Raw genomic sequence first — 23,974 nt, forward strand, 5'->3', positions numbered from 1 at the left:
CGTGTTGGGCGCACAGCGGCCGCCCCTCCCTGCCCGGGGATCGCCGCTCGGTGCCCCTTCAGGCCCTCCCAAAGTGTTTGTGGGGGGGGGGAGGGGGGGAAACGCGGTGCCTGCAAGAGAAGGATCGGGCCGCCTGCCCAGAAACGACTTGCAGCTGGAGGTGGTGGTGTGTGTGTGTGTGTGTGTGTGTGAGAGAGAGAGAGAGAGAGAGAGAGGGAGGGAGGGAGGCCCTGCTGGAAGACTCCGAAGTCCTCGCGGACAGCTGACAAATGGCAGGCAGAGGCTGGCCTGCTCTGGGCCCGTCTTTTGACCTTCCTTGCAAGGCCAGGCTGGGGAGAGGAGATGCAGCTGGTTTCTTTGGCCTTGAGGGAGGGGCCGGCTGGCTGACTGCCCCAAGCACTTGAGCCATCACCCCACACACAGAGGGCACGGATGGCAGGCTGTGGATGCTGCCTTATTTCTGAAGGTCTTCCAGAGTTTTTAAAATGCCAACTTGGCTGCCACAGAATTAATATGCAACAAAGGATCAGGGTTCTTACAAAGGTCCTGCTAGCAATAATGGCTTAAGAGTGGCAACTGTGACTCTTAAAAACTTAAATTTAAATGTGGAAACCTGAAAACCAAGGCAGGGTCAGGGTTGCCCCTCTTTTGCCCCTTTGGCCTCCCGACACCAGGAGGAGCAGCTTGAGAAAGGGGGCTGCCTGTTGGCTTAAGAGGGACTGAAAACAGAAGCAAAAGTAGAGAGAAAAGGGATCCAGTAAGGCTGCGGTGGAGTTCTGGATCAGCCCTCCGTCCTTTGTTCAGCCAGCGAGAGACTTTTCCAACCCTCTTCTACCCCCACCTGGTGTGAAGCATGAAGTCTGCCAGACTGTTTAATGTGCCGCAACGGTTTAATGTATTGTCCTGACCCAGAAATGGGGTTAATCCTGCCGGGCAAGTCCTTCAAAGGGGGAACCTCCCTTCCCCCCAACCCTGCCAGGCCTTCCCAGATGTCAGGCAAGGATTGGAAGCACCTGGCAGGGAAGGGCTGGCCTCCCCCACAACACTCTGGGAGGTACAAGGACTGTGGCTGCACCTTCCCTCCGGTTGGGAAACAGTTAGGCCGAGGGTGGGGTACGCCTGCCACAACATGTTCCTGGCTGCCTCACACCAGAGGCGAGCAATCAGGAAAAAGGGCTTTCCGGGTGTTCCCCTCCCAGTCAGGAGCAGTTTAATTCTTCCCGGGGTGGGGGACCTGTCCAGTGCTGCAGCCCGCGTGGTGTGCGTGTGGGTCTGTCTCTGGTGGAGAAAATGGAGCATGGTGGCCAAAGCTGAGGCCTCCAGGGCGGCTTCAATGCTCCTCCTGCACCCAATCAGATTTTTCAGATGAGATTGTTTGGGGTTCCGCTCCACTCCAGAAGCAAAGGCCAGCCTGAAGCAGAGTCCCTGTTTCTCCGAACCCTCCTGCGACTGGGGCACAGCAGAAGGGGCACATTTCCCCAGGCCACAGAGAGAGCAGTCAACCGAGGGGGAAGAAGTCCCCCCAGGACCCGAGACCACCTTGCTCCTTTAAGCAATGAAGCTCTGTTGACGGGACAGCCATTTTGTGAGGGTGCCTATTACTTTTCAGCCTCCCCAGATCAACTCTGGAGCCATGCCAGTACTTCTCTATCCTCACCAGAGGGCTGCCTACTTAGGGAGGGGCTGGGACCACCGTTGTGGCTCAGATCAAAAAGAGCAGAATGCCAGCCAGTGGTGTTCCTCTCACCAAGAGGAGCAAAATACCAGGCCTTTGTCAGAGCAGCCTCCTTTTAAACCTGATCATTGATTCCTGTGACTGTCCACGAGGACAGCTGCCCGGGCTAGGACCTCTCTTGGCCAAGAATACTGACACACACACACACACACACACACACACACTGCTTATGCCCTTCTGCACCGTGTTGATCCGTTGTGTGGTTCATAATACATTGCTTTGTATTCTAGGATGTCAGGCTCAGCTGATCCAGTTGGTGGCTTCACCAACTGGGGAACGGGGAGTGCTTCGGAGTACAAAGCAGAGTCTTCAGGAAGTTGGAACTCTGCTTGTTTTAACATGCATTTCCACTTGGCACTGAAATGACTCTGGGGCTTTACTCTTTTACATCAGGGCGTGTTAAAAGTAAACACTGAAGTAAAAACAGATTGTAAAAACAGATTGTCTCTCTCTTTCCCATGTTTCCTCCAGTATCCAGATTGGTCCTTCTACAATTTACCCTGCCCAGACATTTTTGTAACCATGCAAGCAAGAGACGGACCTGGTGGCCCTTTGTGCATGCTCGTCTTGGCAGTGCTCAAGACTGTCAAGATTCTGGCCATGGTGTGTCACAATCTGCCTACTCAAACCCTACCACTGTGTGAATGAGTGAACACCTTTGTGGCAGCCATTGACCAATAAAACATTCCTACAATATCCAAATATAAAAAGAGCTTCGATAAGATGATAAAACATGTGCTGTAAGACAACTTGAAGTAGAAAAATAGTCAAAATACTTTACCTTAAGAATCAAACAATAATCCAACTAACTGAATAAAATGCTGGATCTACAAAATGCTTGCTTTAATGTAATGCTTAGGTGCTTAACTAGTATTTTAATGTACCAGTATTTTAATACACTACTAGATTTTTAAAAGTTGAACCCCTGGAATATTTTAAGATTAAGATCTATTGATTGGGAAGACCTATACCTTTTCAATAAGAGCCTTGGTGGAGCAGTGGGCTAATGCCTCCTTAAGTAACACCAGCTGCCTGCAATTAGTGCAGGTTCGCATCCCACCAGGCTCAAGGTTGACTCAGCCTTCCATCCTTCCCAGGTAGGTAAAATGAGGACCCAGATTGTTGGGGGCAATTAAGCTGACTTTGTAATAATGCCGCTGGGGGGGCCGAAAGCCCTAATAAGCAGGCATATACATAGAATGAAGGCTACTGCTAAGCTTGTAAGCCGCCCTGAGTCTTCGGAGAAGGGCGGGATATAAATAGAATTAAAATTAAATAAATAAATAAATAAATAAATAAATAAATAAATATAATAAGATGCATCATTGTTGCTAATCACCTTCCTAAAATCCTTACGCTGATACATTTGGTGCTCCGTAAGGCATCTTTCTATTCAACATGCCATTAGTATTTTTCTATTTGAGCGGGGCTCAAACAAAAATAACTGCCCCCCCCCATACACACACTACGGGACTAAGAGTGCAAACGGGTAGGCTCGCTCTCTAGACACAGAGCGGGAATCGTCCCTGGAGCCACTGCACAGCTCACGTTTTTTAAGACCCAGACCCCCCGCGATGGGCCCACGTGCTTAGACCGGGTCAGGGAGCGAGCTGAGCCGCCAGCCTTGCTGGGCATCCACCCTCGTGTCCTCGCCGTCGGCTCAGCCCAGCCGCGGCCGCGACCCGGAGCCCAGGCTCCCTTCGGTCCCGGGGAGGGAAGCGGCCGAAGAGGGGGGACGAGGGGGCCCGGAGGCCGAGATCCGGAGGGCCAGGCAGCCTCCCTCGGGCCAGCCCCGCGGGGGCTCTTCGGGCCTTTCCGGGGCGTCTCGCGCCTCCGCTCGCGCCCCGCCCCCGCCCAACCGGGCACGCCGCCCCCTCGGGCACGGGAAGGAGCCGCCCCGGTTTCTGCGGACGGTCCCCTTCCCGCGCAGCCCCTGAGCAGAAGCCACGGACGCTGCGCGATCGCTCGCTTTTGTCCCCGACCGGCCGCCGTCTCGATCGGCGTTTTCCGGCCACTCTAGGCTGCCCGGGCTTCGACTCCCGCATCTCGCCGGGGATTCTGGGAGTTGAAGGCCGACCCAGCTCGAAGTGGCCGGAGCTGGGAAAGCGACCGAGCGGCCCCTCCAGGAGTCTCCTTCTTCTTCTTCCGCGGCTCCCCTCAGAATCACTGCCGCGGGAGGCTGAAGCGGGACGGGGAGGGGCAACGGAGGCGCCTGCGCCGTGGCGCTCCTCGGCCTCGGTCCTGGCGGGCGGGGCCCTGTGCCAGGGGTCTTCCGGCTCCTTCCGGCCGCCCACTTCCGGCGGGAGGGGAGCGGCGGCGGCGGCGGCGGCGGCGGAGGATGAGCAAGGCGTGGCGGCGGGCGGAGGCGGCGGGCGGCAGGATGGAGGGCGGCCGGCGGGGTAAGCGGGGCCCGGCGGGGCGGGCGGGCGGGCGGGCGGCGCTGCCTGGCGGGGGGGACCTGAGCGGCTCGTTCTCGGCAGGCGCGGCGGCGGCGGCGGCGGCGGCGGCGGAGGAGGAGGAGCCGGGCGGCCACGGCGCCCACAAGAAGAAGCACAAGAAGCACAAGAAGAAGCACAAGAAGCGGCACCACCGGGAGGAAACCGGGCCGGACCCGGCGGCCGCCCTGCCCAAGCCGCAGCTGAAGCTCAAGATCAAGCTGGGCGGCCAGATCCTGGGCACCAAGAGGTGGGCGGGCGCCGGGCTCCCGGGTCGGGCAGGGCCGAGGCAGCGGCTCTCGTGCCCGCGGCGGATGCCTCTTCCCCGCCGGCCGGAGGCTCCGACCGGGGAGGAGATGCGGGCGGGCGGGAGGCTGCACGTTGGCCACCCCGGGGACCTCCCGGTCCCGACCCTCCGGGGCTGAGCTGACCTGCAGCTTCTTCCCTGGCCGGCCTGAAGCCCAGCCTGCTCTTCTCCCTGCAGCGTCCCGACTTTCAGCGTGATCCCGGAGAGGCCCCCGTCCCTCTCCCCACCGGCGGGGGCAGACGAGGAGGAGCCCGTGGAAGGCGGTGTGCCCATCGAGCAGTACCGGGCGTGGCTGGGTGAGCAGCACCGGCTCTGAGAGGCCCGGTTGCCTGGGAAGGAGTGCAGGCAGCGGGGGCTTCGGCTCCCTTCTTTCCATCCAGCCACCCAGTTCTTCCCCGCCCCCCACCCTGCCGTAACTGGCTGTCACAGGCCTGGCCAGTAAGCAATTGTGGAAAACACATTGAAGTCCCTTCTGTGTCCAACATCTGCCCTTAGGGCTGTCCGTGGGCTTCAGCAGCCGGACGAGAGGTTGATTAGCTCTTCCTACTTACTCTGGTGAGTGGCCAGACGAGTTTCCACGTCTGACCCCAACCAGGTAATTAATACCTGCCGGACCCTTAATCCTCACAGTATATAGCCATTGTTTGCTAACACCTGAAATGAGACCACTCTGAGGGTGAAAGAAGGGGAGAGGCTGAAAACAACCCCTTTTTGAGTAGGATTCCAGAGAAAATTATTGCTTCTTGGCTCACTGCAGCGGATTGAGGAAGACTCACTGATGCTGTTATTTTCTTAATAAGCTTTCTCAAAGATTTGCTGCCATCTTGGCATCTCCCTGTTGTTCTTTGTACCCAACCCACAAATTCTGAATTGAAGGCCAACATACAAATTAGCATCAACAAAGGAGATGTTCCACCTCCCTGGTCAGACTCAAGGTGAAACCTCCTCTCTCTGCAGATGAAGACAGCAACCTGGAGCCGTCCCCGTTGCCGGAACTTGATCCAGAAATGGGCTTTCCGGCACGGGAGGAAGAAGAGGAGCAGCGGTGGCTGGATGCCCTGGAGCGGGGGGAGCTGGATGACAATGGTGAACTGAAGAAAGAGGTGGACGAGTCCCTGCTCACTGCCCGGCAGGTGAGGAACTAGGCCTAATGCAGACATTTCCTGCGGCCAAGTAGACTGCTGGGCAACGAAGAGACCTTTCATCCACGGCAGCAACAGTGAGCTCAGGTGGGGGAAGGAGAGAGGCTCTCGGGGGTCCCCAGCTACTTTACTCTGCTACGGTTCCCCTTCCGCTTCCGAGCAGCCAGGCATGTGGCTCTTCTCTAGCCAAGCCCACCCTGAAGGAGGTGGGAAGTCAGCCTCCTTCTTTCTGTCCACACTCGGTCTATACCGCTGCCCTCAGCCCCACGATCCTAGTTGCCAGTTCTGAGAGCAGAGGGACCACCCAATCTCAATTGGGCCCAGAGGTGAGGACTCAGGGCACAGCCAGGGAGGACCACTGGCATCTCAAGATGGCTTTAGGGGAGGCCCTTCTTGGGATGGCACAATAACCCTGGCGCCCCCTGGCTGTTGCTGGTGCTATAAGGCGGCACTGAGGCCTTCCTCTTCCCTCTGCATCCGTCCCTTCTCCTCTTTCTCTGCAGAAAGCCCTCTTGCATAAACAGCAGGGCCAGCCCTTGCTGGAGCTGCCCATGGGATACAAGGCCAAGGAGCTGACGGAGGAGATGCTGGTGAAGCGGGAGGAACGGGCTCGTAAACGGCGGCTCCAGGCTGCCAAAAAGGCTGAGGAGAACAAGAATCAAACCATCGAGCGCCTCACCAAGACCAGCAAGGCCAAAGTGAAGACGCTGCGTGAGCGCAAGGCCAAAGGCGCAGCAGCGCCCACCGTGAGCTACCGCAGCGCTGCCTCTGGGATCACCGTCTCCTTCCCACCCGGAACCTCCCTGCCCGTGTTGCCCTCCCTCCCGAGGGTCGTGCCTCCCCCCATGCCTTGTGGGGTCATCGGCTGCCCCAACCTAAAGCAGTACTCCTGTTCCCGCACTGGGATCCCCCTTTGCAGCCTGGATTGTTACAAAAAGAACCTGCTGCTTCAGGAGGTGCCAGCATAGTCTCTCTGGTGGACGCTCCGGTGCCTGGCGGGCACCCCAGAGGCCTCTGTGGTCTGGAAGAGGCGGGCCAGAGGGGCAAGGTGCCTTGGGATCTGCACAGCAGCAGCGGCCACTCCAGCCAGAAGCACGTCGCTGGCTGTGCCCATTGGGAGCCCCTTGGACAGCTCCTCCTCTTGCTGCGACTTCAGGAGTGCGCCGGAAGTTGAGGGCTCCATCCCCCTTGGCCTGTTGCAGTGGGGAGGAGAGGAGCCTGGTGTGTGTTTGGACTTGGGAGACGGGGGCAATGGCGACAAGCAATTTTTTCTGGTCATTCTGTGGGCTGCTTCTCCCCAAGACGGATGGAAGCAGGAGTACTCTCATTTGTACAGGATGCAGAGAAAAGTGGCTGGTTATTCGCAGGTCTTCACTAAGTCAGGCAGCCTGCAGTGAAATTGATTTATTGTCAACATTAAAGACACCCTGAAACTAACTTGAGAAGCCCAGGTGGCCTCCTTGTTCCTTCCTCAGCTCCTCCTGCTGACGAGGTTCTCCAAGGGGAAACTGGGAAGATTCAGGGGTGATTTTGGCAGGTGGTGGAGGTGGTGGCTGCAGGGCCATCTGCTCTCCCCCTGCCCTTGGTACTGCCCGGCCCCTTAGCCCAAGCTCCTTGCAACGGGCCAGAATTTGCGCTTCCAAGTACTGGTTTCCCTTTTGGGAGGGTGTTGGAATAACCATGATCTCTGTTTCTATACATGAAGCTGGCTAGTACTTTTCTACCATGGAAAGTCTTCAGTGAATCATGAATAAGGAAGTAAACAAAGAAACCTAGGAGAGATGTCATTGGCTACAGCCATATAAGGCATAATTACTGAATCTTTCACACCATTGGCTATTCCATATAAGGCAAATTCTGACGCCTCCTGCAGGTGATTAGTCATTACTGTATTTGAATCTACTATTAACACCAATGTCTCCTTTCAGGATAGGTTAGAAGAACACGTGTGTACTTAAATCATGCAGGATTGGCACGATGTAAAACCATTTAATCCTGATTGGTTGATTTGAACAATAATAAAACATGATTGGTTGCTTATACTATAAATAAACGAGGTCCACCGCTCCTCGTGGTTCGGTGTTCATCCCAGGAGCAGCGGAGCCCTCACCCCAGAGATCTCTGTGTCCTTTCATGGGCGCCAACCCTGGGTGGGAGCAGCCCCTGCCCAGCTTCACCAGCAGCTAATTATTCTCAACCTGGCTGCTCACAAGCAGCAGGTTCCCAGCAGGAGGGGCTTGGGATGAGGGGACCCTCTGCCCTGTGGGTGCTGTTGACTATGAAGATGCCAAAGAGTGGCTATGGGAAAGGAAAGGTTGGGGTGCCCCATGTATTAATCCTCTCCCTGAACTGTTGCCAAAGGTTGGGGAGAATGAGGCAATCCACTGGAGTGGTGGGAGGGTCATCTGAAAGCCGCGGACACCTGTTTATGCATTCTGGGCCAAGGGGCAGGTGTGTGTGTGTGAGAGGGAAGGGACTCGGACTTAAACCATGTAAGGTTTACTCAGAATAATGCATCTGCAACGTCACTTTTGTCTCTGGATAGGGTTAGGGCCTTGTGTCTTGTACTGATAAAATAATTAGGAGCCCTGGCCAGAAAGGCTTTGTTCCAGCTTTCCTGTGTGTTGATTGCAGCCGCTCCTGTCACAGGAGCAGCTCGGGTCACCTGCAGTGTAGTGACGTTGCTGTAACTTGTTCTTGAACACATGCGCACCCCTCGGGCAGCAACAGGAACTTGCCTTGCCATACTGCTGGTCCACTGCCAGTTGGTTTCCAACAGCAATTTAAGGCACTGCTAACTCCCCATAACGCCCTGCGTTGCTTGGGGTAGAAGGTGCCTGTTGAGGCTCCTCGCCTATCAAGGGAGGATGGAGGGGGCTGGAGCAGGTGTTCTGGGGAGGGGTAAACTCCATGGTAAACCTGGCCCACGGGTGAGTGGCCTCTTCTCCGTTTCCAAGAGATGTCAAGACATGGCTGTTCAGGAAGGGATAGAGATTCCGGATAGAGATTCCATCTCCATTTTCCCCAAAGAATCCCTATTTACTGTGAAATAAAGTGAAACCTACACTACACCAGTTTAGGTCAGCAGCTAAGGCATCAGGCTAGAACAGGGTGACCGTGAATTCTAGTGCCACCTTAGGCACAAAGCCAGCTGGGTGGCCTTGGACTAATCACTTTCTCATACCTAGGGGGCAGTTACAAACCATTTCTGAAAAACTTCCAGGACTGTAGGTAGGGTTTTGACCAGGCAGTCTCTGAGAATTGGACATGAGTAGTAGAAGAAAAAAAGTTGAAACTGACAAAATACAATGGCTCCCACTATTCTTAATTCCATAATCCCTGGATCAGTCAAAAGGCAATTGGCCTTTGTTTTTGCTTGAAGATGTTTCTCTTCTCATCCAAGAAGCTTCTTCAGTTCTGAATAAATGAAAAAGCATCTTTGGGACAACCACTGTCTGGTTGATTGAGAATCTCCATAGACACTTTTGTTGTAAGACAATATATTTTTTGTAAACAGTGAAATGAAAAAGGCACGCACATAATTATTGGTACCCCTTAGAAGTTAAAAGTCACTAATGGAATTTAGTGATCTCACGAGGAGAGTAGTTATTTTGAGGCACGTGGGCAGTTTAGAAATGCGAAATATAAACTGCTACCGCAGGTGTCTTCAATCTCACTCTATTTGGGGGGAAACGTATCTGGGCGGCCGTGTGCAGCATAGCAGACGCGGAGAAGAGAAGGGCAGAACCGTCCGGGGAGAGGAAGGCGCCGAGAGCCGAGCAGGTGAAGGGCCAAACGGCTTCACGTCCCGTGCCAAGGAGGTCGAGGTCCGTGGGAACGGAGCCAAGCGCCGGATGCGAGCGCAAAACCGGCTCCGGTGTGAGCAGACGCTCCGGTGAAGCGTTCTCGGCTGGCCGGGATCGACCTACAGCCGGGCGCGAACCGTCTGGGACCGAAGGGGGCTTTGGGGAGGGGAGACCCACAAAAAAGGGGCTGGAGACTTTGCGGAAAGCACGAGCCGCTCCGGCCTCGGAGGTCCCGCGGAGGGGCGAGCGCGAGAGCGGCAGCTGCGGAAAGACGCGGGCGCCGGACCTGCCGCTCGGCCTTCGGCGGGGGAAGGAGAGCGCCCCCCCCCGAGCGGAGCACGCAGCCGGAAGCCTGGCCCTCCGCCCCCGTCACGTGACCGCCTGCGCATTCGTCCCTTCCTATTGGTCCGCAAGAGCGGGCCCCTCCCTCGCGCTAAGAGGGCGGCTTCCTCCCCTTGAAGCCGGGTGGTTGGCTCACGCGTCAATCTTCCTGGCCCAGCCCAGTCCTCGGCGCCGAAGCAGGTTGAGTGGCGTTAGGGGGTCAGCCGTCCGCGGGGCGGGCCCTCCGCTCGCCTTTGTCTGCTGTTGTTAGGGGCGAAGGCGGCCTCTGATTGGGTGGCGGGCACGGCCGCCGCGCAGCTGATTGGGGCCCGGGCCCTCGGGAGAAGCCGATTGGCGGCGGCCGGCGGCAGGGCGGGAGCCGCGCCGGGAGCTATGGCGGCGGCGGCGGCGGCGGGCGTCCGGGCGTCCGGGGGAGCGGGGAGGCGGGGCGGGATGGCCGAGGGGAGCGGGGCGGCGGGGGGGCGCCCGGGCCGACCGTAGGGCCGCCATGGAAGCGCCGCGGCCGCCTCCGTCGGGCAGGGAGGCGCAGTCCGGGTGGGCCGCGGCGGCGCTGCTGGGCCGGGAGCGGCAGGTGAGGCGCGGAGGGCGGGGGCGGGGCGGGGGGAAGGGGGCGGGGCTGACGGCGCTGCTGTCTTCCCGGCAGGCCCGCGAGCTCTGCCCCGGCGTGAAGAGCCAGCCGTACGTCTGCGAGACGGGCCACTGCTGCGGCGAGACCGGCTGCTGCATCTACTACTACGAGCTCTGGTGTAAGCGGGGCGGGCGGGCGGGCGGGGGGCGGCGGCGGCATCATCATCCTCTTGCCCGGCTCACCGCCCGTCCTCCCGGCAGGGTTCTGGCTGCTCTGGACGGTCCTGATCCTGTTCAGCTGTTGCTGCGCCTACCGGCACCGCCGCGCCAAGTTGCGCCTGCAGCAGCAGCAGCGGCAGCGCGAGATCAACCTCATCGCCTACCAGGGTGCCTGCAACCCCCCGCCGCCCCCCGCGGGGGACCTCCGTGAGTGGCTCGCCCTGCGCGCCCGGGAGGGGGGGCCGCCCTGGGCCCCTCCCCGGCCCTGAGCTCTGCGCCTCTCCTCCCTTGCAGGGATGCTGGCCGCCTTCAAGCTGCCGGCCTACGATGAGGTGGCCCGGCGCCCCGCCACGCCGCCGCCCCCCTACAGCGCCGCTGTCCTCCTCCTCGGGGGCTCCGGCTCCCCGACGCTGACCGGCAGCTCCGAGGACTCCTCCAGCTGCTCCTGCGAGTCCAGCTGCTTGACCTCCCCCAGCAGCACCTCCCTGTCGGCCACCGAGGCCGGCGGCCCCGGCGAAGGGGAGGCCGAGCGCGACGGGGTCTGCGGCCGCCCCGCGGGGGACGCCGGTGGGCGGGCGGCCCCGCCGGGCGGTCCCTTGGCGCCTGCCCCCCCGAAGCACGCCCTCTTCTCCTCCGGCGTGGAGCTCTTCGGAAGCGACTCGCGGCGCCCCTCCGATGGGGAGGTGGGGCCCGACGCCCGGGAAGAAAGTAGCCGCGCGCGGCACCGGCGCCTGACGGGGGACTCCGGGATCGAGGTGGGCCGGGGCCAAGACGAGGAAGAGGCTGCAGGCGAGGACAGCGAGGAGGAGGAAGGTGCCCGCTTGCCTGCCAAAGGGGCAGCCGGCGGTCAGCAGGGGGAGCCTTCCGAAGGGGGCGCCGAAGAGCTGCCCCCCTCACCAACGTTGCCTGTCCCTAGTGGGGCTCTTGTGCTTGGCTGCCCCACCCACCTTGGAGACTGAGCAGCAGGGCAGCCTGGCTGCTGTTGCTCACTGTGGAGGATTACCGCCTTACCCTCACTTGTCTGCCCAGCCATACGGACGTCTCCTCGGTCCTTTCCTGCTCTGCCATTACTGCCACCCTCCCCCTTTGGGACAGGAACCCAGAGCCCTTGGCAGCAGCTAGGGCCAAGTGGGGAGCTGCGTGCTGGATCATAACTATAGTGATAGCTCTGTACGTGTGTATGTGTGGTTCCTGCTGTGCTCCAGCTTTGATGTAAGGCATGGCATAGGTGAAGGCTCAGTTCCCACCCCATTTCCAGGTTGCACTGGGGTTTGTTTGCATGAAGAGATGGCTGGTGCCAACACCTGTTCTGCCCTGGGAGCGGGGAGCTGGCCTTCCCCTCGGCCAGTGTCCTACCAGCACCTGGTAGCACTGTGTGCTTCTTATTAAACAGACATGGAAATCCTGACAGAGGCACTTTCCATTGTGTGGTGGGGGGGGGGAGGAATATTGTGTTGATCTTCTGGAGGAGCTGCCTGCCAGGTTGGTTCATCAAATGAAGCTGCTCTAAACTGGGCACAGAAAACATTCCCTATACGTACTGGACGAAGCAGGCCATCGTACCAAATTGGGTTTAATGTGCCAATCAGTGCACTCTGCCTAGTTTAAATATCTTTGACGTGGTCATGGGTTTAAACCTCCCTTTCTCACAAGATGGGCTTCTCCCAAGTCTTGCCTCCCCATTGTACCAAATCAGTGAGTTGTGCTTCATGGGCTTCAGAGATTCCGTGGAAGAGCAGCTGCTGCTCCTTAAACCCCCGCAGGGCGGAGGCTTTTATCTCTTGGTGGGAGCAGTAACACCCCCCCCCATTTCTATAGGGCCATATGGAGCTACCTTATCACCAACCCCTCCTGTTCAATGCCTTTGTTGCCTAGGCTTCCAAAGGAGGGGAGCTAAAACTTTTAGGGTCACAGCTTTATTTCAATGTGAAATTTCTTACATTTAGGCACTTGCCCACCAGACTCTCCGAGTTGGAATGCCAACCATTGCCAGAATCCTGCATCAGCCACTCCAGCTGAGCTGCCCAAGGATGCAGACCCACCAGCAGGCTGATCAGTATTCTTCTGCCATCATGAGCAGAACCAGAGCTGACCAGCCTGTGAAGGGGTAACACCCTTGCCCCCGGCCCGTGGTGTCATTATACTGCTCCCAAACATAGCCAGAGTCCAGGTACTGCTGGAGGACGTTGCCAATGACGTTGGTGCGCAGCTTGTGGTACAGTCTGGTAGCCTCCTCCCGGTAGGGCCCCTCTGCTTGGCTGTAGTGACGCAAAGCCCGCACTGCAAGGTAGTTCATGTTGATCCAAATGGCTCCCCTCCAGTAAGGGGGATCGTGCTCTGTGTTGTGCTTGAGGTAGAAGGGGCTGCTGCGCGACAGGGAACGCAAGCCAAAGGGCGTCCATAGCTTCTGCTCGTTCTTCATGTCTGCTAGAAGGCTGCCCAGGTGCTGGGAATTGGGGCTCAGGAGCTGCAGCAGCAGGGGAAAGAGGCTCACGTAGCCAAGGGCCCCTCCCACAAACTGCAAGCGGGGTGACTTGCGGACCACTCGGACCAGCCTTGGAATAGGGGAGGGCTGGCCAGGAGGAGGGGCCCGAAGACGCTCACGCTCCAGGGCCACAGCCTGTGTGTGGTTTCCATAGTCAGCAAAAGTGCCCAGAGCCTCTGACCAGTGGTGCCGCTCGAGCAGTTCGTTGTCTGCGAGCCACTTGGCCATGTGCGCGTAGTTGCTCTCCGGTTCTCCCACCCGGGCGGCCACCTCGGCCATCACGGCGGAGGCTACAGCCATCCAACAGCGCAAATCCAGGTGCCGCTCGTCCTCCGAGGGGTGGGAGGCCCTGGGATAATCGTCCAGCCCGGAGGTCAGGGTTTTAGGGTTCAGGAAAAGCTGAGTGTCCTGATCCCGGCCACGCCATCGGAAAGTGTAGGACAAGGGTCCCGCCTGCGTGTGATTGTACCAGCTGTACCAGCTTTGCAGGCGAGGATAAAGGCGCCGGAGGTACTCCTGCTCCACCGCCCCCTGCCGGAGCAGCTGCTGCAACACCAAGAAGAAAGTGGGGGGGTTGCCCGTCTGGCTGTGCTGCACCACAAACTCTGGGGGCACCTTTGCCAGGGCTTCGTCCCCCAGGATCTGCTCACGCGGAATCCAGCCGTCAGCGTTCATGAGATCGAACCAGTGAGCCAGCACCTCCCGGCTCAGGGCTGGGTCCCAGTGGGCCAGGAGGAGCTGGTGGAAGCCTTCATCCCACAGGAAGCCCCGGGGAAAGCAGGAGCGGGAGGGCACTGCTGTGAAGAGAGACCCCGCAGGATACGGCTGGGGGCCCTCTGTGTGGGGGGACTGCACCCACGAGTGCCCATGGAAGTAGCCCATCCCGCCCAGCATGTTGCTGAGAAGAGCCCGGGCAAAGTGCTGCTCCTGCGCAGAGAAGCCCTTGCTGGAGAGGCCGAAGCTCTCCTCAAAGCGCTGCTCAAAAGTGGCCACGTGCTTGTCCAGCTCTCGTGTCAGCGTGTCTGCCAGGAGCCGGTCAGGGCGGTCAGGCACACTGCCTGACTCAAAAGCCACTTCCACGCGGCAGGGCACAGCCACTGTCACCTGGTGAACTAGGAGCTGGCTGTGTAACTCTCTGTCCACTGCCTGGCTGTGATAAGCGTCCACGCCAAAGTAGTGCTGCTTGGGGAGCCCCGGCAGAGCGTAGGAAAACCGGGGAGTCAGGCTTGATTTCACCACATCAGTCAGGCGATGCAGTCCTTCCGCCTTTGCCTGCAGGTAGTTGTATCTGGTGTGAGAGAGAAGGATGTGGGAAATCTCTGTGGGAGACAGCGGCCCCTCACTTCCTGAGCAACAATGTTCCGTACCTGGCATAAAGGGGGGTGCCGGCCTCAGTGGTGGGCTGCTTGAAAGTCACAGTGAAGTTCCCCAGTTCTTCCGTCTGTCCTCTTAGCGACGCCAGTCGACTCTTTTCCTCTATGACAGGCTGTAGCGTTCCTTGCCCATCAGTGGCCATGTAGAAGAGGAGGGAAATAAAGTGGGGCTTGGGGCCCGCCCTCTAAATGCACAAAGATGACAAAAGAAAACAGACAACCGCCTTAATTTGCTTCCCTCCAGCTGTGGTTGTAATTGGACACCCCCCCCCATCCAAGAAAAAAACAGCCTTTATTTGCTTCCTTTGGTACAGAGTGGAAAACGCCAGACGGGCTTGCCAAAAACTGGGGAAACACCTGAGTTGCACAAAGCCCTTTCCAGCCACAGGAGGCCACAAGCTGAACTTCCAAACTTGACCAGGTAGGGCAGCCAAGGGCAGCCACGTTGCCTAGTCAAGCAGCTGGACCCGTGCAACCAACCATCCTCGTCCAGCTAGTAAGGAAGTGGAACAGATACGTCACAAGAAACGTTTCACTAAGAAAACCGTCCAGGTAAAACAGGCCCCTTTCTCCCCACTCACTCCTGGGCGAACTGTCACTCTCCAGCTCCAGTCCCCGCCGTGTTGGCCACCGGGACGTTTCACAAACTCCGTCTGCAGGCTGAAACCGAGGTCTCGGATCTCCTGCACCCCAAAATGGGTGCCATCATGAAGCAGCCAGCCGTAGCGGGGGAGACCGTCACTCTGTTCGCAGGTGTGGCGCAGCCGGACATCCCCCTCCAGCTGGGACAGCCACATCAAGCCTGCGGGAGGAAGCCACAACTGACGCCCGGCGGCAAACGGGCCACCTGGCCAACAGCTCGGAGCCCGCGCCACGCTCCTCGGCGGCCCCGGATTCGGGACCGGGAGGCTCGCCGCCCACCCAGGGAAGCCGTTTTCTTTTCCTCACGCAGCGCCTGAGCCCGGAGACGTCGATCCCGGCCTTTTCCCCCCTAGCCCCCCGCCAAAGCCCCCCCGGCGGGGGGACGGGGGCCGCCGGGTCTCCGCTGCTCTCAGGGGCTCTCCGACCCGGGAGCCGCTGCCTCCCGCCAGCCCCTCTGTCCAGGGGCGCAGAGCTGCCGCCGGCAAAGCCGGGCCCGACCGGCAGCCGGTCTGGCCTCTCCCCCCGGCCCCCCAGCGACGCCCCCCCGCCCCCGCAGAGAGAGCGCCGGGCTCACCCGCCACCGGCGAGCGCGGGCTGCGCGTCTTCAGGCCGAAGTAGACCTGGGGCCGGTAGGAGCCCCAGAAGCGGGCGGGCGCGGCGGCGGGGCCGGTGCTGCCGGGCGGGAGGAGGCGGGGCGCGGCGTGCGGGGCCACCAGGCGCGCGGCGGGCCCCCACCGGGCGTAAAGGCCGCAGCCGAGCAGCAGCAGCAGCAGCCCCGCCGCCCCGAGCGCCAGCCCCGCCGGCCCGCCCGCCGGCCGCTCCCGCCGGCCGCTCCCGCGCCGGCCCCGTTCCTGCGCCCGCCCGCCCTCCGCGCCCGCCACCCGCCGCCGCCGCTCGCGCGCCATCCGTCCTGCGCTCCCCTGCCGGCGCCCTGCGTGTCCCTGCGCCTCTCCGGGCAGGATCCGCGCCGCCTTCGCGCCCCGAGGCACCCTGGGAAGGCGAGTTCCTGCCGCTCGAGGCGTGGCCTCGCCCCCGCGCGTGACTGAGCGTGGGCAGTCTCCCCATCGCCCCGCCTTTCGGTGCGCCTTCCTCGTGGCCTCCCGTCCCGCAGGAGCCGGCCCGCCTGCTTGGCTCCCGAGCCCGGAGGCTTCACCGGCGCTCGACACGGAGAGCCGGCTGAGCGCAACGGAGGAGAGCGCGGGGACGGCTCGGCAGGGCCCGGGAACCCGCCTTAGTCGGGAGCGAACCGACCCCGGTTTGGCCTCGCAGGGCGGCGCCTCTCTCCCCCCCCCCCCCCCCCCGCTGGTTGCAACCTCGGCTGTTGCTTGGGATACGAAGGGGCGGCTTGTTCGAGAGAGCAGCGCGGCCTTCCGCTTTTCTCCATTATGTCAACGGACAAACCTTTCGCAGCCTTTGACGAAGTGGCTAAGTCTGTGAGTTGCAAGAGACCTTGGGGTCCTCTAGCGCAACCCCCTCCTCAAACAGGAGAACCCAAACCATTTCAGACAAACGATAGCGGTCTTCCAGTGTCTAAGGGGCTGCCAGAAAGAGGAAGCCGTCAACCTATTCGCCAAAGCACCCGAAGGCTGGAGAAAAAGCAACTGGTGGAAATTCATCAAGGAGAGAAACAATGTGTAGCCAAGAATAAATTTCCCGATAGTGGGAATGTTCAGTGGAATGAATGGCTTGCCTTCAGAAGTTGTGGGTGCTCCAACACTGGAGGATTTAAAGAAGAGACTGGACAAGCATTTGCCTGAAATGGCATGGGGCTTCCTTTTTGAGCATGGGGTTGGACTAGATGATCTCCAAGGTCCCTTCCAGCTCCGTTGTTCTGTCAAGATCACAAGAAGTGATAATACTGCTTTCTATCACACTGGTGACAAGTTCTGGCCGCTGTAGGGAAAAAAAGATAGCCAGACCCTAGAAAGCACGCAGAGAAGAGCAAGAGAGACGATAAAGGGTCTGGAGGCTAATAGGATGTATGGCAAATGGTTGAGGGAGCTGGGGATGTCCAGCCTACCGAAGGACTAGCGGGAACAGGGTGCCTGTTCCAGCACTCGAAGAACTGTCGCAGAGATTATTCCCCAAAGCACCAGAGAGCAGGACAAGAAGTAAAGGGTGGGTGCTTGTCAAGGAGACACACAGTCTAGAAGCAGCAGCAGCAGCTTCGTCTCTGGGAATTGTGGCCGCTCCATCGCTGGAGGTCTTCAAAAACACGACTGGACTGGACAATAATTGGACCGGGATGGTGTAAAGCTCCTGCCTTGACCAGAAGACTCTGAGGTCCCTGCCGGCCCTATGATTTTATCTTCTGAGATCTAAACCTATAACTTCACAACGGAGCATTTCATATGGAAAGGGCTCTTCCTTTGAGTCTATTCAGGAACTTCAGCTGCACATCGAACCCTGTCCATTGGGGGGAGGGGTGTTTCCTTGTAAGACACTCTATACACTTGTGTTTTTGTGAGTCAAATGCCACTTTTACTGCCCAAAACAAATGACCAAATAGCTGTTCTGTTTGCAGTAAGAAACGAGATGCCTGAGCCCTTTGGGTACATCATTATTTTAATTTCCCATTAAAGCCACCCATACCCACCACCTTTGCCTGCAAGACCATTAAGCATTTTGGCACAATTCCCTCCGGCACTGATGTCCATTTGCTCTGCCTCTTTGCCAGCCGTGGGCAGCGCCAAGCAGAAACAGCTCCCCATTAACCCAGGCAAAATCAGCCCTGCGGTGTTCGGCTGCTCTCTCCTCAGCCCTCAACCCAGCCAGCTCCGCCCCCTCCCCGCCTGCATCTGTGGGTGGCAAAGGGGCTTTGAGGGGTCCTGGGAACAGAGGTTCTTTGGCTGTAGGGAGTCCAGCTGATTTCCTTTCCCACAGTGCTTTGGAACCGGCTGCACGAGGCAGGGACCAACTGCTCTGCGCTAGCCAGAGGGTGCGAGGGAAGCGCCCGTCCTCTGCCTTCTCAGCCCGGCTGCCCAGCCCGTCCAGAGGGCCCCTCTGCGGCAGTTCCAGCTGGCCTGAGGCTTCCTGAGATGCATCGCTGGTGGCAGCCGCGCTGAGGGAGTGCGCATGTGAAAATGCCCTGCAGGAGACCGAGCCTTCCGCATCCTCCCGCTTCTACCGCACCACCCATCCCCATCGGTCAGGCAGAAGCGCAGTTGCCCCGGCTCACTCTGACAGAGCTCTCCTGCCCGCTGGACACGCTGCTGTGGGTGGGGGTGGGTGTACGGTGGGTGCTCAGCAAAGACTTCCAGGCTCCTGTTGAGTGGCAGGTCTGGCTGGGTTGAAGGCATTGCTGGGGAGGGGGTGCTGAAAGCTTCCAGTTATTGCTTGATTTGGCCTCCGTCTCCTTCACTGACAAAGCGCTTCCGGCCCCTGAGGAGAAGGAGGGGAGTTAGAGGCCGGTGCAGTACCACCAGGATCTCCCCTGGGCTGTTCGCAAGGCCATTCGATCCTCTCCTGCCTGAACCGGCTGCCTCTTGCGCCCCCAAGCGCAAGCAACAGCCCTCAAAGAAGAACACAAAACCTTTTTAAAACAGGCCAGGCAGCCGTTCCACAAATGGTTGGGGGGGGGGAGGTTAGCCCCTCCCTGAAGCCAACACGGTTCCCCCTCCAGACAAAAAGGCTTGGGTGGGACCTACCGGGCAGGGCAGGTCTCTCTCAGCTGCCTGGTGATGACACCCTCCTCAAAGCAGAGATCCACCATCCGCTCAAGGATGCTGTGGGCCAGCGGCACGTCCAGACTGATGTCTCCAAGTTCATCGTAGACCCGCTGGAAGCCCTGAGACAGACAGACAGGAGAGGGGCTTGCTGCAGGCAGGGTCTCAGGAGCCACCGCCTTTTTTATGGCACCGTGGGTGACACAAAGTTTTAGGTGGCATGTGAGGCTGCTGAAGCCTCTCCGGGTCTTACCCGGTTCATCTGATCCAGGGTGACTAGCCCTGTCTGCCACAGCACTTTCAGCAGCTTCACCATCATGGCAACGGCCGTATCTCCCGAAGACTCCATCACCATCACCACGGCCTGGCAGGAATACGGGGGGGGGGGGGACTGCCATGAGCGCAAAGCAAGAGCAGGCAAGGCAAGGCAGGGATTGCCGAGCATCAGCCCATAGGCCGGCAGGCAAGTTTGGCAAAGCAGGCCCTGGTAGGCACCAGCATGCCAAGGGGGCCAGCCTGATCACGGTCTGCTCCCTCCCCACCAGCTCCAGGACAGCTCCTGCCCCCTTCTTTACCTCGTAGACGAGCTCATGGTGGAAGTGGGGCACCTCGAGTTGGCGCAGGCAGTGTTCGGCCTCAGATACCTCTCCAGAAAGCAGGTATTCACGCAGCAGGAGATTCATCTGGGGAAGGGAAGGCTGCACTCCAGCAAGGCCTCCAGACCTTTGGGCAGGCAGAAGAGCTCTGCGCCAGGCCACAGCCTGGGTGGGTTCCGGCTTCAGCATCTGATTGCTGTAGTCCCCCAGCCCCTCATCCCCCCAGCCCCTTTATAGTTCCTGTTTCTCCCCCCCCTCCCATTTCACAGCACTGCACACGCTGCCCAGACCCTCCTGGGGTCCCCACGGCCCCTCTCCTCTGAGCACCCCTTCCTAGGCAGAGAGCTGCTCTTTGCTTCACCACTGCTTTTTAATAACTCCCGTAAACTGGGTCTGGCACTCGCCTGTTCAGCTATTTTCAGTACCAAGCCTGAATACATTAACTAATAAGAACAGTTCCTGGAATTGGTTCGTCATGCTCCTGCAGCCTTGCAACTTCGCTGTCTCTGATTCCTGAGGCCTGCAGCACTTTGGATGGATGGCTTTCCTTGAGCAAACCCCGGCATGGAGCAGGCCTCAGCCACCCTCCCTCCCTCCCTCCGCATGCCTGGCCCCAAAGACATTCCTCGCTCAGTCATCCCGTCTCGAACCCGTACGCTTGGCAGATGGCTAAGCATCCAAGGGCCACCCCAGAACCGCCGGAGGGGCAATTAAGGGCAGCCTGAAGGCCCCCCCCCCTTGCAGCTCTTCACCTCCTTGATCAGATGCTTGACTGGCCTCTGGCCGCCCCCCACGCCCCACACATTGTCCAACCGATTGACGTCCCGCTTGATGCGCAGGAGGATGGCAGCACGGTCCAGGGCAGCCCTGCAGGGAAAGAAAAGCGCGTCCAGCAACCCAGCCGACAGGCGGTCGGCTGGCTTGTGCGTCTGGTGTCTCTCACACGCTCCCTGTTAGCGCAGAGGTCGTCCTCCCTCCACCAGGCTGGACCCGCCAATCTCAGCGAGTGCCCTGAGGGCGTGGCACGCCTGAGGCCGGCCCTCTCACCGTGCGTGCTCGCAGTCGACCCGCCCCTTGTAGCGCTCGAGGAAGTTGAGGGGCAGCGCATGGTCCGCCACAGCGCGGGCGATAAACTGACCCAGCATCTGCACAGGCAAGACAAGGGTCGCAAGGTCAGGGGCCACGGTGACTGGAGAAGAAAGCCCCCCCTCCCCTTCCTGGGCAGGACTGACCTGCGGCGCCTCAGGTGTGTCGAGAATGAGGTCGGGCAGGTCATGCAGCATCCCGTCAAAAGCAGCCGCGATGTCCTCGGCACTCAGCACCTTCCCCACCAAGTCCGAGAGCAGGCGCGAGGTCAGCTCCCGATGGCTGGCCTTTCCCTCCAGGGAGAGCACCACGGCCAGCGAGGACACGGCTGCCTTGTGACCCCCCAAGTTCAGATCCCGAAGCAGCTCCTGACAGAGGGGGGGGGGGAGAGTGGCCAGTCGAGGCGAGGCCTAGCCGGGGCCCCGGAGCCCGTCCCAGGCTTCTCCGCGAGCAGCAGAGACGCTGCCTTGACCTGCCTAGCTGAGGGGTTTAAATCGGCCCGCAGGAGCTGCGCTTTTAATAAAAGTGAGATTATCTTCAGAGACAATCACATGATTTAAAAGGCCTCACCAGTCCGATGCAGAGGAAATTTCTCTGAAAGGCCAAAAGGACCCAGATTGTTGGGGGCAATTAAGCTGACTTTGTAATAATGCCGCTTGGGGTGTGTGTGAAAGCCCTGATAAGCAGGCATATACATAGAATGAAGGCTACTGCTAAGCTTGTAAGCCGCCCTGAGTCTTCGGAGAAGGGCGGGATATAAATGGAATTAAAAAAAAAATACACAGCAGGTCAAACTGCTCCAGAGAAGTCGACTCAGTTAAACCATCCGTGTTAAAACTCTACCAATTTTTCAACATATAAAAGAACTTGGCTTTTAAAAAGAAACCAATCGGCTTCTCACGAAGCTTTGGTTTTCATCCTAAGAACAGCGCTCGAAAGAGCTCTCTGGCCCAGCGGACGGGAGGCACTGCTTCCGTCAGCCCTTCTGCTGGGTCCCCGTCTGGCGGTCCCCTTGGCCGGGAAGGCTACCCTGGCTGGTTTCTGGCTTCCCTCTCAAGAGGTTCAAGGTGGCCGGACACAAGCGAGGCTAAGGCAGGGGCAGGCTTGGAGGAAAATCCGAAGGGAAAGGGCAGACCTCTAACGCAGCGCCCTGGTCCAGCCCCAAAGAGCCTCTGAAGTTCTCGTCCCCCACCCTCCCCCTTTCTCTAAGGCGGCCTCTTTCCCTTTCTTTCTTTCCACGTCTCAGCGGGCTTTCCAGCTGAATTGCCTGGATCCAGCGGCTGACCAAGCGACCCTGAGCACAGCCATCTGAACTAGAGGCAAGCGTACTAATTAGCCTCTGCCGATTACACAGCCCAGCGCCTCCTCCCGGCTCTGTGCCTGCAGTTGGTTTTGCAGGGGAGGGGGGGGTCCCCGCCCGAGAGACCCTGGGGGATTCTGCTCCTGCTCAGACTCACCACCACTTCCAGGGTGTCTCCGTGCTCAAAATACTCCAGCACCATCGGCTGCACGGTCCTCTCCAGCTGCTCTTTCTCCAGCTCAGGCACCACCGTGGCATAGACGGTCTTTCCCTGAAAAAGCCCAGCGGTCATTAAAGCTCCCCTTCCTGGGCCTCCTGCTGAGCCTCTCCTTGGCCAGAGCGCAGCAGCAGCAGCCCACTCCTCAGGCCAGGCCCTTCAAGAGCCACGGGACCCTCTGAGCCATCTTGACTGCCCGAGTCTGTTGCAGGTGGGGAGGAGAGGCCGGGAGCGCCAGCCCTGCTGAATAAGTAAGAGGCTCCTCTCTTCTGAGCAAGCGACACCCACAATGCAGCGCCTCCTCCAGGCAGGCCAAGAGAAGGGGGACTCGGGAAGGAGGAGGAAGTGGGGGGCAGCCCGCCTGGGCACGGGGGGGGCCCTCTTGCTCCTTTCGCCCTCTCAGCCGTGACTTGCAAGCGCTGCCAGGTCAGAGCTCAGCCTAGGAGGCTTTCACGCCTCGCACCCAGCCCCAGGCGGTACCTGTGCAGCCTCGTCGTAGTTGGGGTCCCGGGCATCCGGCTCCTGGTAGCTGTAGACCACCCCGGGTGCTCCCCAGACGCCTTTGCCCCCTGCCCCACCTAGAAAGAGGGAGGGCGGTCAGGCCTGCCCCCCCCCCGCAGCATCACCCAAGCCCCGCGGCGGCCCCGCGAGCAGGGCGGGCGGCCGCCGTACCTTTCTTGGGCAGGCCGCGGCCCTTCCCCATGCGGGACTTGCGGTCGTGGTTCTTGCCCTTCGGGCTGCTGGGCTCCGGCTGCGGCTCGCCCTTCTCGGGGAGGGCCTCCCGATGGGAGTCGCGAGAGGAGGCCCGCCGCACGCGCCGCTTCGCCTTGGCCTTCAGCCGGGCCTCGTGCAGCGCCTTCTCCTGCAGGCTCCACGGCGCCGCCTCCCCGCCGCCGCCCGCCGGCTCCTCCTCGCCCAGCGCGTCCTCCTCCTCCTCCTCCTCCTCCTCCGCGCCGCCGCCGCCCGCTCCGTCCGGGACCCGCTGCGGCTGCTGCTGCGGGGGGGAGGGGCGGGGAGGGGTCAGGCCGGGCCGCGGGACGGAGCAGCCCGGGGGCGGCAGCCTCCTCCACGCGACCTCCGGGCTCCGGCCTGGCCGCGCGCCCGGGAAGCGAGGGGGGGCGGGGAGGGGGGCCAATGGCAGCGCCGCCCGCGGGAGCCGCCCCGCCCGGAGGGGCCCCGGGCAGGCGCTTGGTACTTGCCGGAGGGAAGGGGCCGCGGTGGCCCCGCAGCAGCTGGGCCGGGAGGGCCGAGGCCGACATGAGGCACGCGAGGGAAGCCGACCAGCCAGCCGCCGCCGCCGCCAGCTCCACGCCGGAAGCGCGCCCGGAAGAGGCGGGGCCGAGGGCGCCGAGGCTGCCGGGAGTCGTAGTCCGGCCAGCGTGGCGCTTTCCCGCGGAGGGCTCGGGCTGCGGATGCGGCTCTGGGGGCTCCTCGGCCTCGGGCCCGAGCCGGGAGGGTTCCTGCTCCGCCGGTTCCCCGCCGGCCCGAGAGGGTCGCTCGCGCTGGCTGCGGCCCCGGCGCTGAGACGGGCTCCCCCTCGGGCTGAGCGCCCCTGGAGAGGCTCCGTCGCGCCTTTCCCCCCTTCGTTCCACGGGACTTTCTTGGGTTTTTCCCTGAGGACGTTTCGCTTCCCACCCGAGAAGCCTCTTCAGTTCTTCAACCGGAAGGCAAAGTCCAGTTGCCTTTCGAAGGAAGAAAAAAAAAGGAACCTTTGGGATGGGTGGACTCCACTCCCAGAGCCCCCCCCCCATCCAGCCTCGTGGAAAGCGCTCGAGACCCCCGGCGTCGTCTCCCCTCTCTTTGCGGGCTCCGCTTAGCCCCCCTCCCCCCTCCCGTGGAGCCTCTGCTCCCGTCCTCTGGACCTCCCCATTTGTCCCAAAGGGAACTCGGGTAAAAGCAGTCAGGAACTGCTGGATTTTGGGCAAACCTCTCGGTGTGTGTGTGGGGGGAAGCAGGATCTCCAACCGAGAGGTGGCGATTATCCCCTGAATCCACCTCCGGGTGGGGCAGAGACAGGGACCTCACGCTAGGAGCTACTGTATTAAAAGCTTTTTTGT

The 23,974-nt window shown here is 60.2% G+C and overlaps 5 protein-coding genes across 7 annotated transcripts in view; 2 read left to right on the forward strand and 3 right to left on the reverse strand.

The window, feature by feature from the left end:
* The window catches only part of DCTN1 (dynactin subunit 1), a 125,793-nt gene extending 109,850 nt beyond the window's left edge, over positions 1 to 15,943 (reverse strand). Inside the window, exon 1 of the mRNA XM_083367467.1 lies at positions 15,935 to 15,943. The gene's annotated coding sequence lies outside the window, so the exon portion shown is untranslated. The remainder of the gene's footprint in view (positions 1 to 15,934) is intronic.
* On the forward strand, positions 3,797 to 7,056 carry INO80B (INO80 complex subunit B). 2 transcript variants are annotated; one of them, XM_083367509.1, is made up of 5 exons: positions 3,797 to 4,134; positions 4,216 to 4,420; positions 4,631 to 4,773; positions 5,435 to 5,610; positions 6,123 to 7,056. In XM_083367509.1, the coding sequence occupies exons 1-5, from the start codon at positions 4,074 to 4,076 to the stop codon at positions 6,585 to 6,587; spliced, it is 1,050 nt and encodes a 349-aa protein (XP_083223635.1). In that variant the 5' UTR covers positions 3,797 to 4,073; the 3' UTR covers positions 6,588 to 7,056. The 2 variants fall into 2 exon arrangements, with proteins under 2 accessions (XP_083223635.1, XP_083223634.1); XM_083367508.1 differs by having other exon boundaries at positions 3,801 to 4,134; positions 4,655 to 4,773.
* Positions 10,113 to 11,961, forward strand: WBP1 (WW domain binding protein 1). Its single transcript, XM_083367510.1, has 4 exons — positions 10,113 to 10,338; positions 10,411 to 10,513; positions 10,596 to 10,760; positions 10,848 to 11,961. Exons 1-4 carry the CDS (start codon positions 10,255 to 10,257, stop codon positions 11,510 to 11,512), a joined length of 1,017 nt encoding a protein of 338 aa, XP_083223636.1. The 5' UTR covers positions 10,113 to 10,254; the 3' UTR covers positions 11,513 to 11,961.
* On the reverse strand, positions 12,454 to 15,958 carry MOGS (mannosyl-oligosaccharide glucosidase; the record flags this gene model as incomplete). The annotated part of the gene is made up of 4 exons (XM_083367471.1): positions 12,454 to 14,326; positions 14,406 to 14,596; positions 14,993 to 15,213; positions 15,628 to 15,958. 4 exons carry the CDS (start codon positions 15,956 to 15,958, stop codon positions 12,607 to 12,609), a joined length of 2,463 nt encoding a protein of 820 aa, XP_083223597.1. The 3' UTR covers positions 12,454 to 12,606.
* Positions 15,959 to 16,865: 907 nt separating this feature from the next.
* Positions 16,866 to 23,683, reverse strand: LOC310643256 (programmed cell death protein 4-like). Of its 2 annotated transcripts, none has more exons than XM_083367482.1 (11): positions 23,117 to 23,683; positions 22,590 to 22,908; positions 22,398 to 22,495; positions 21,858 to 21,971; positions 20,547 to 20,768; positions 20,362 to 20,459; positions 20,067 to 20,181; positions 19,294 to 19,401; positions 18,972 to 19,082; positions 18,701 to 18,840; positions 16,866 to 18,434 (listed from the first exon to the last, which is right to left on the reverse strand). In XM_083367482.1, the coding sequence occupies exons 1-11, from the start codon at positions 23,666 to 23,668 to the stop codon at positions 18,383 to 18,385; spliced, it is 1,929 nt and encodes a 642-aa protein (XP_083223608.1). In that variant the 5' UTR covers positions 23,669 to 23,683; the 3' UTR covers positions 16,866 to 18,382. The 2 variants fall into 2 exon arrangements, with proteins under 2 accessions (XP_083223608.1, XP_083223607.1); XM_083367481.1 differs by having other exon boundaries at positions 22,590 to 22,911.
* Between the last annotated feature and the right edge of the window lie 291 nt (positions 23,684 to 23,974).

This window comes from Vipera ursinii (genome assembly GCF_947247035.1).
Source record: "Vipera ursinii genome assembly, chromosome: 7".
Taxonomy (NCBI): Eukaryota; Metazoa; Chordata; class Lepidosauria; order Squamata; family Viperidae; genus Vipera; species Vipera ursinii.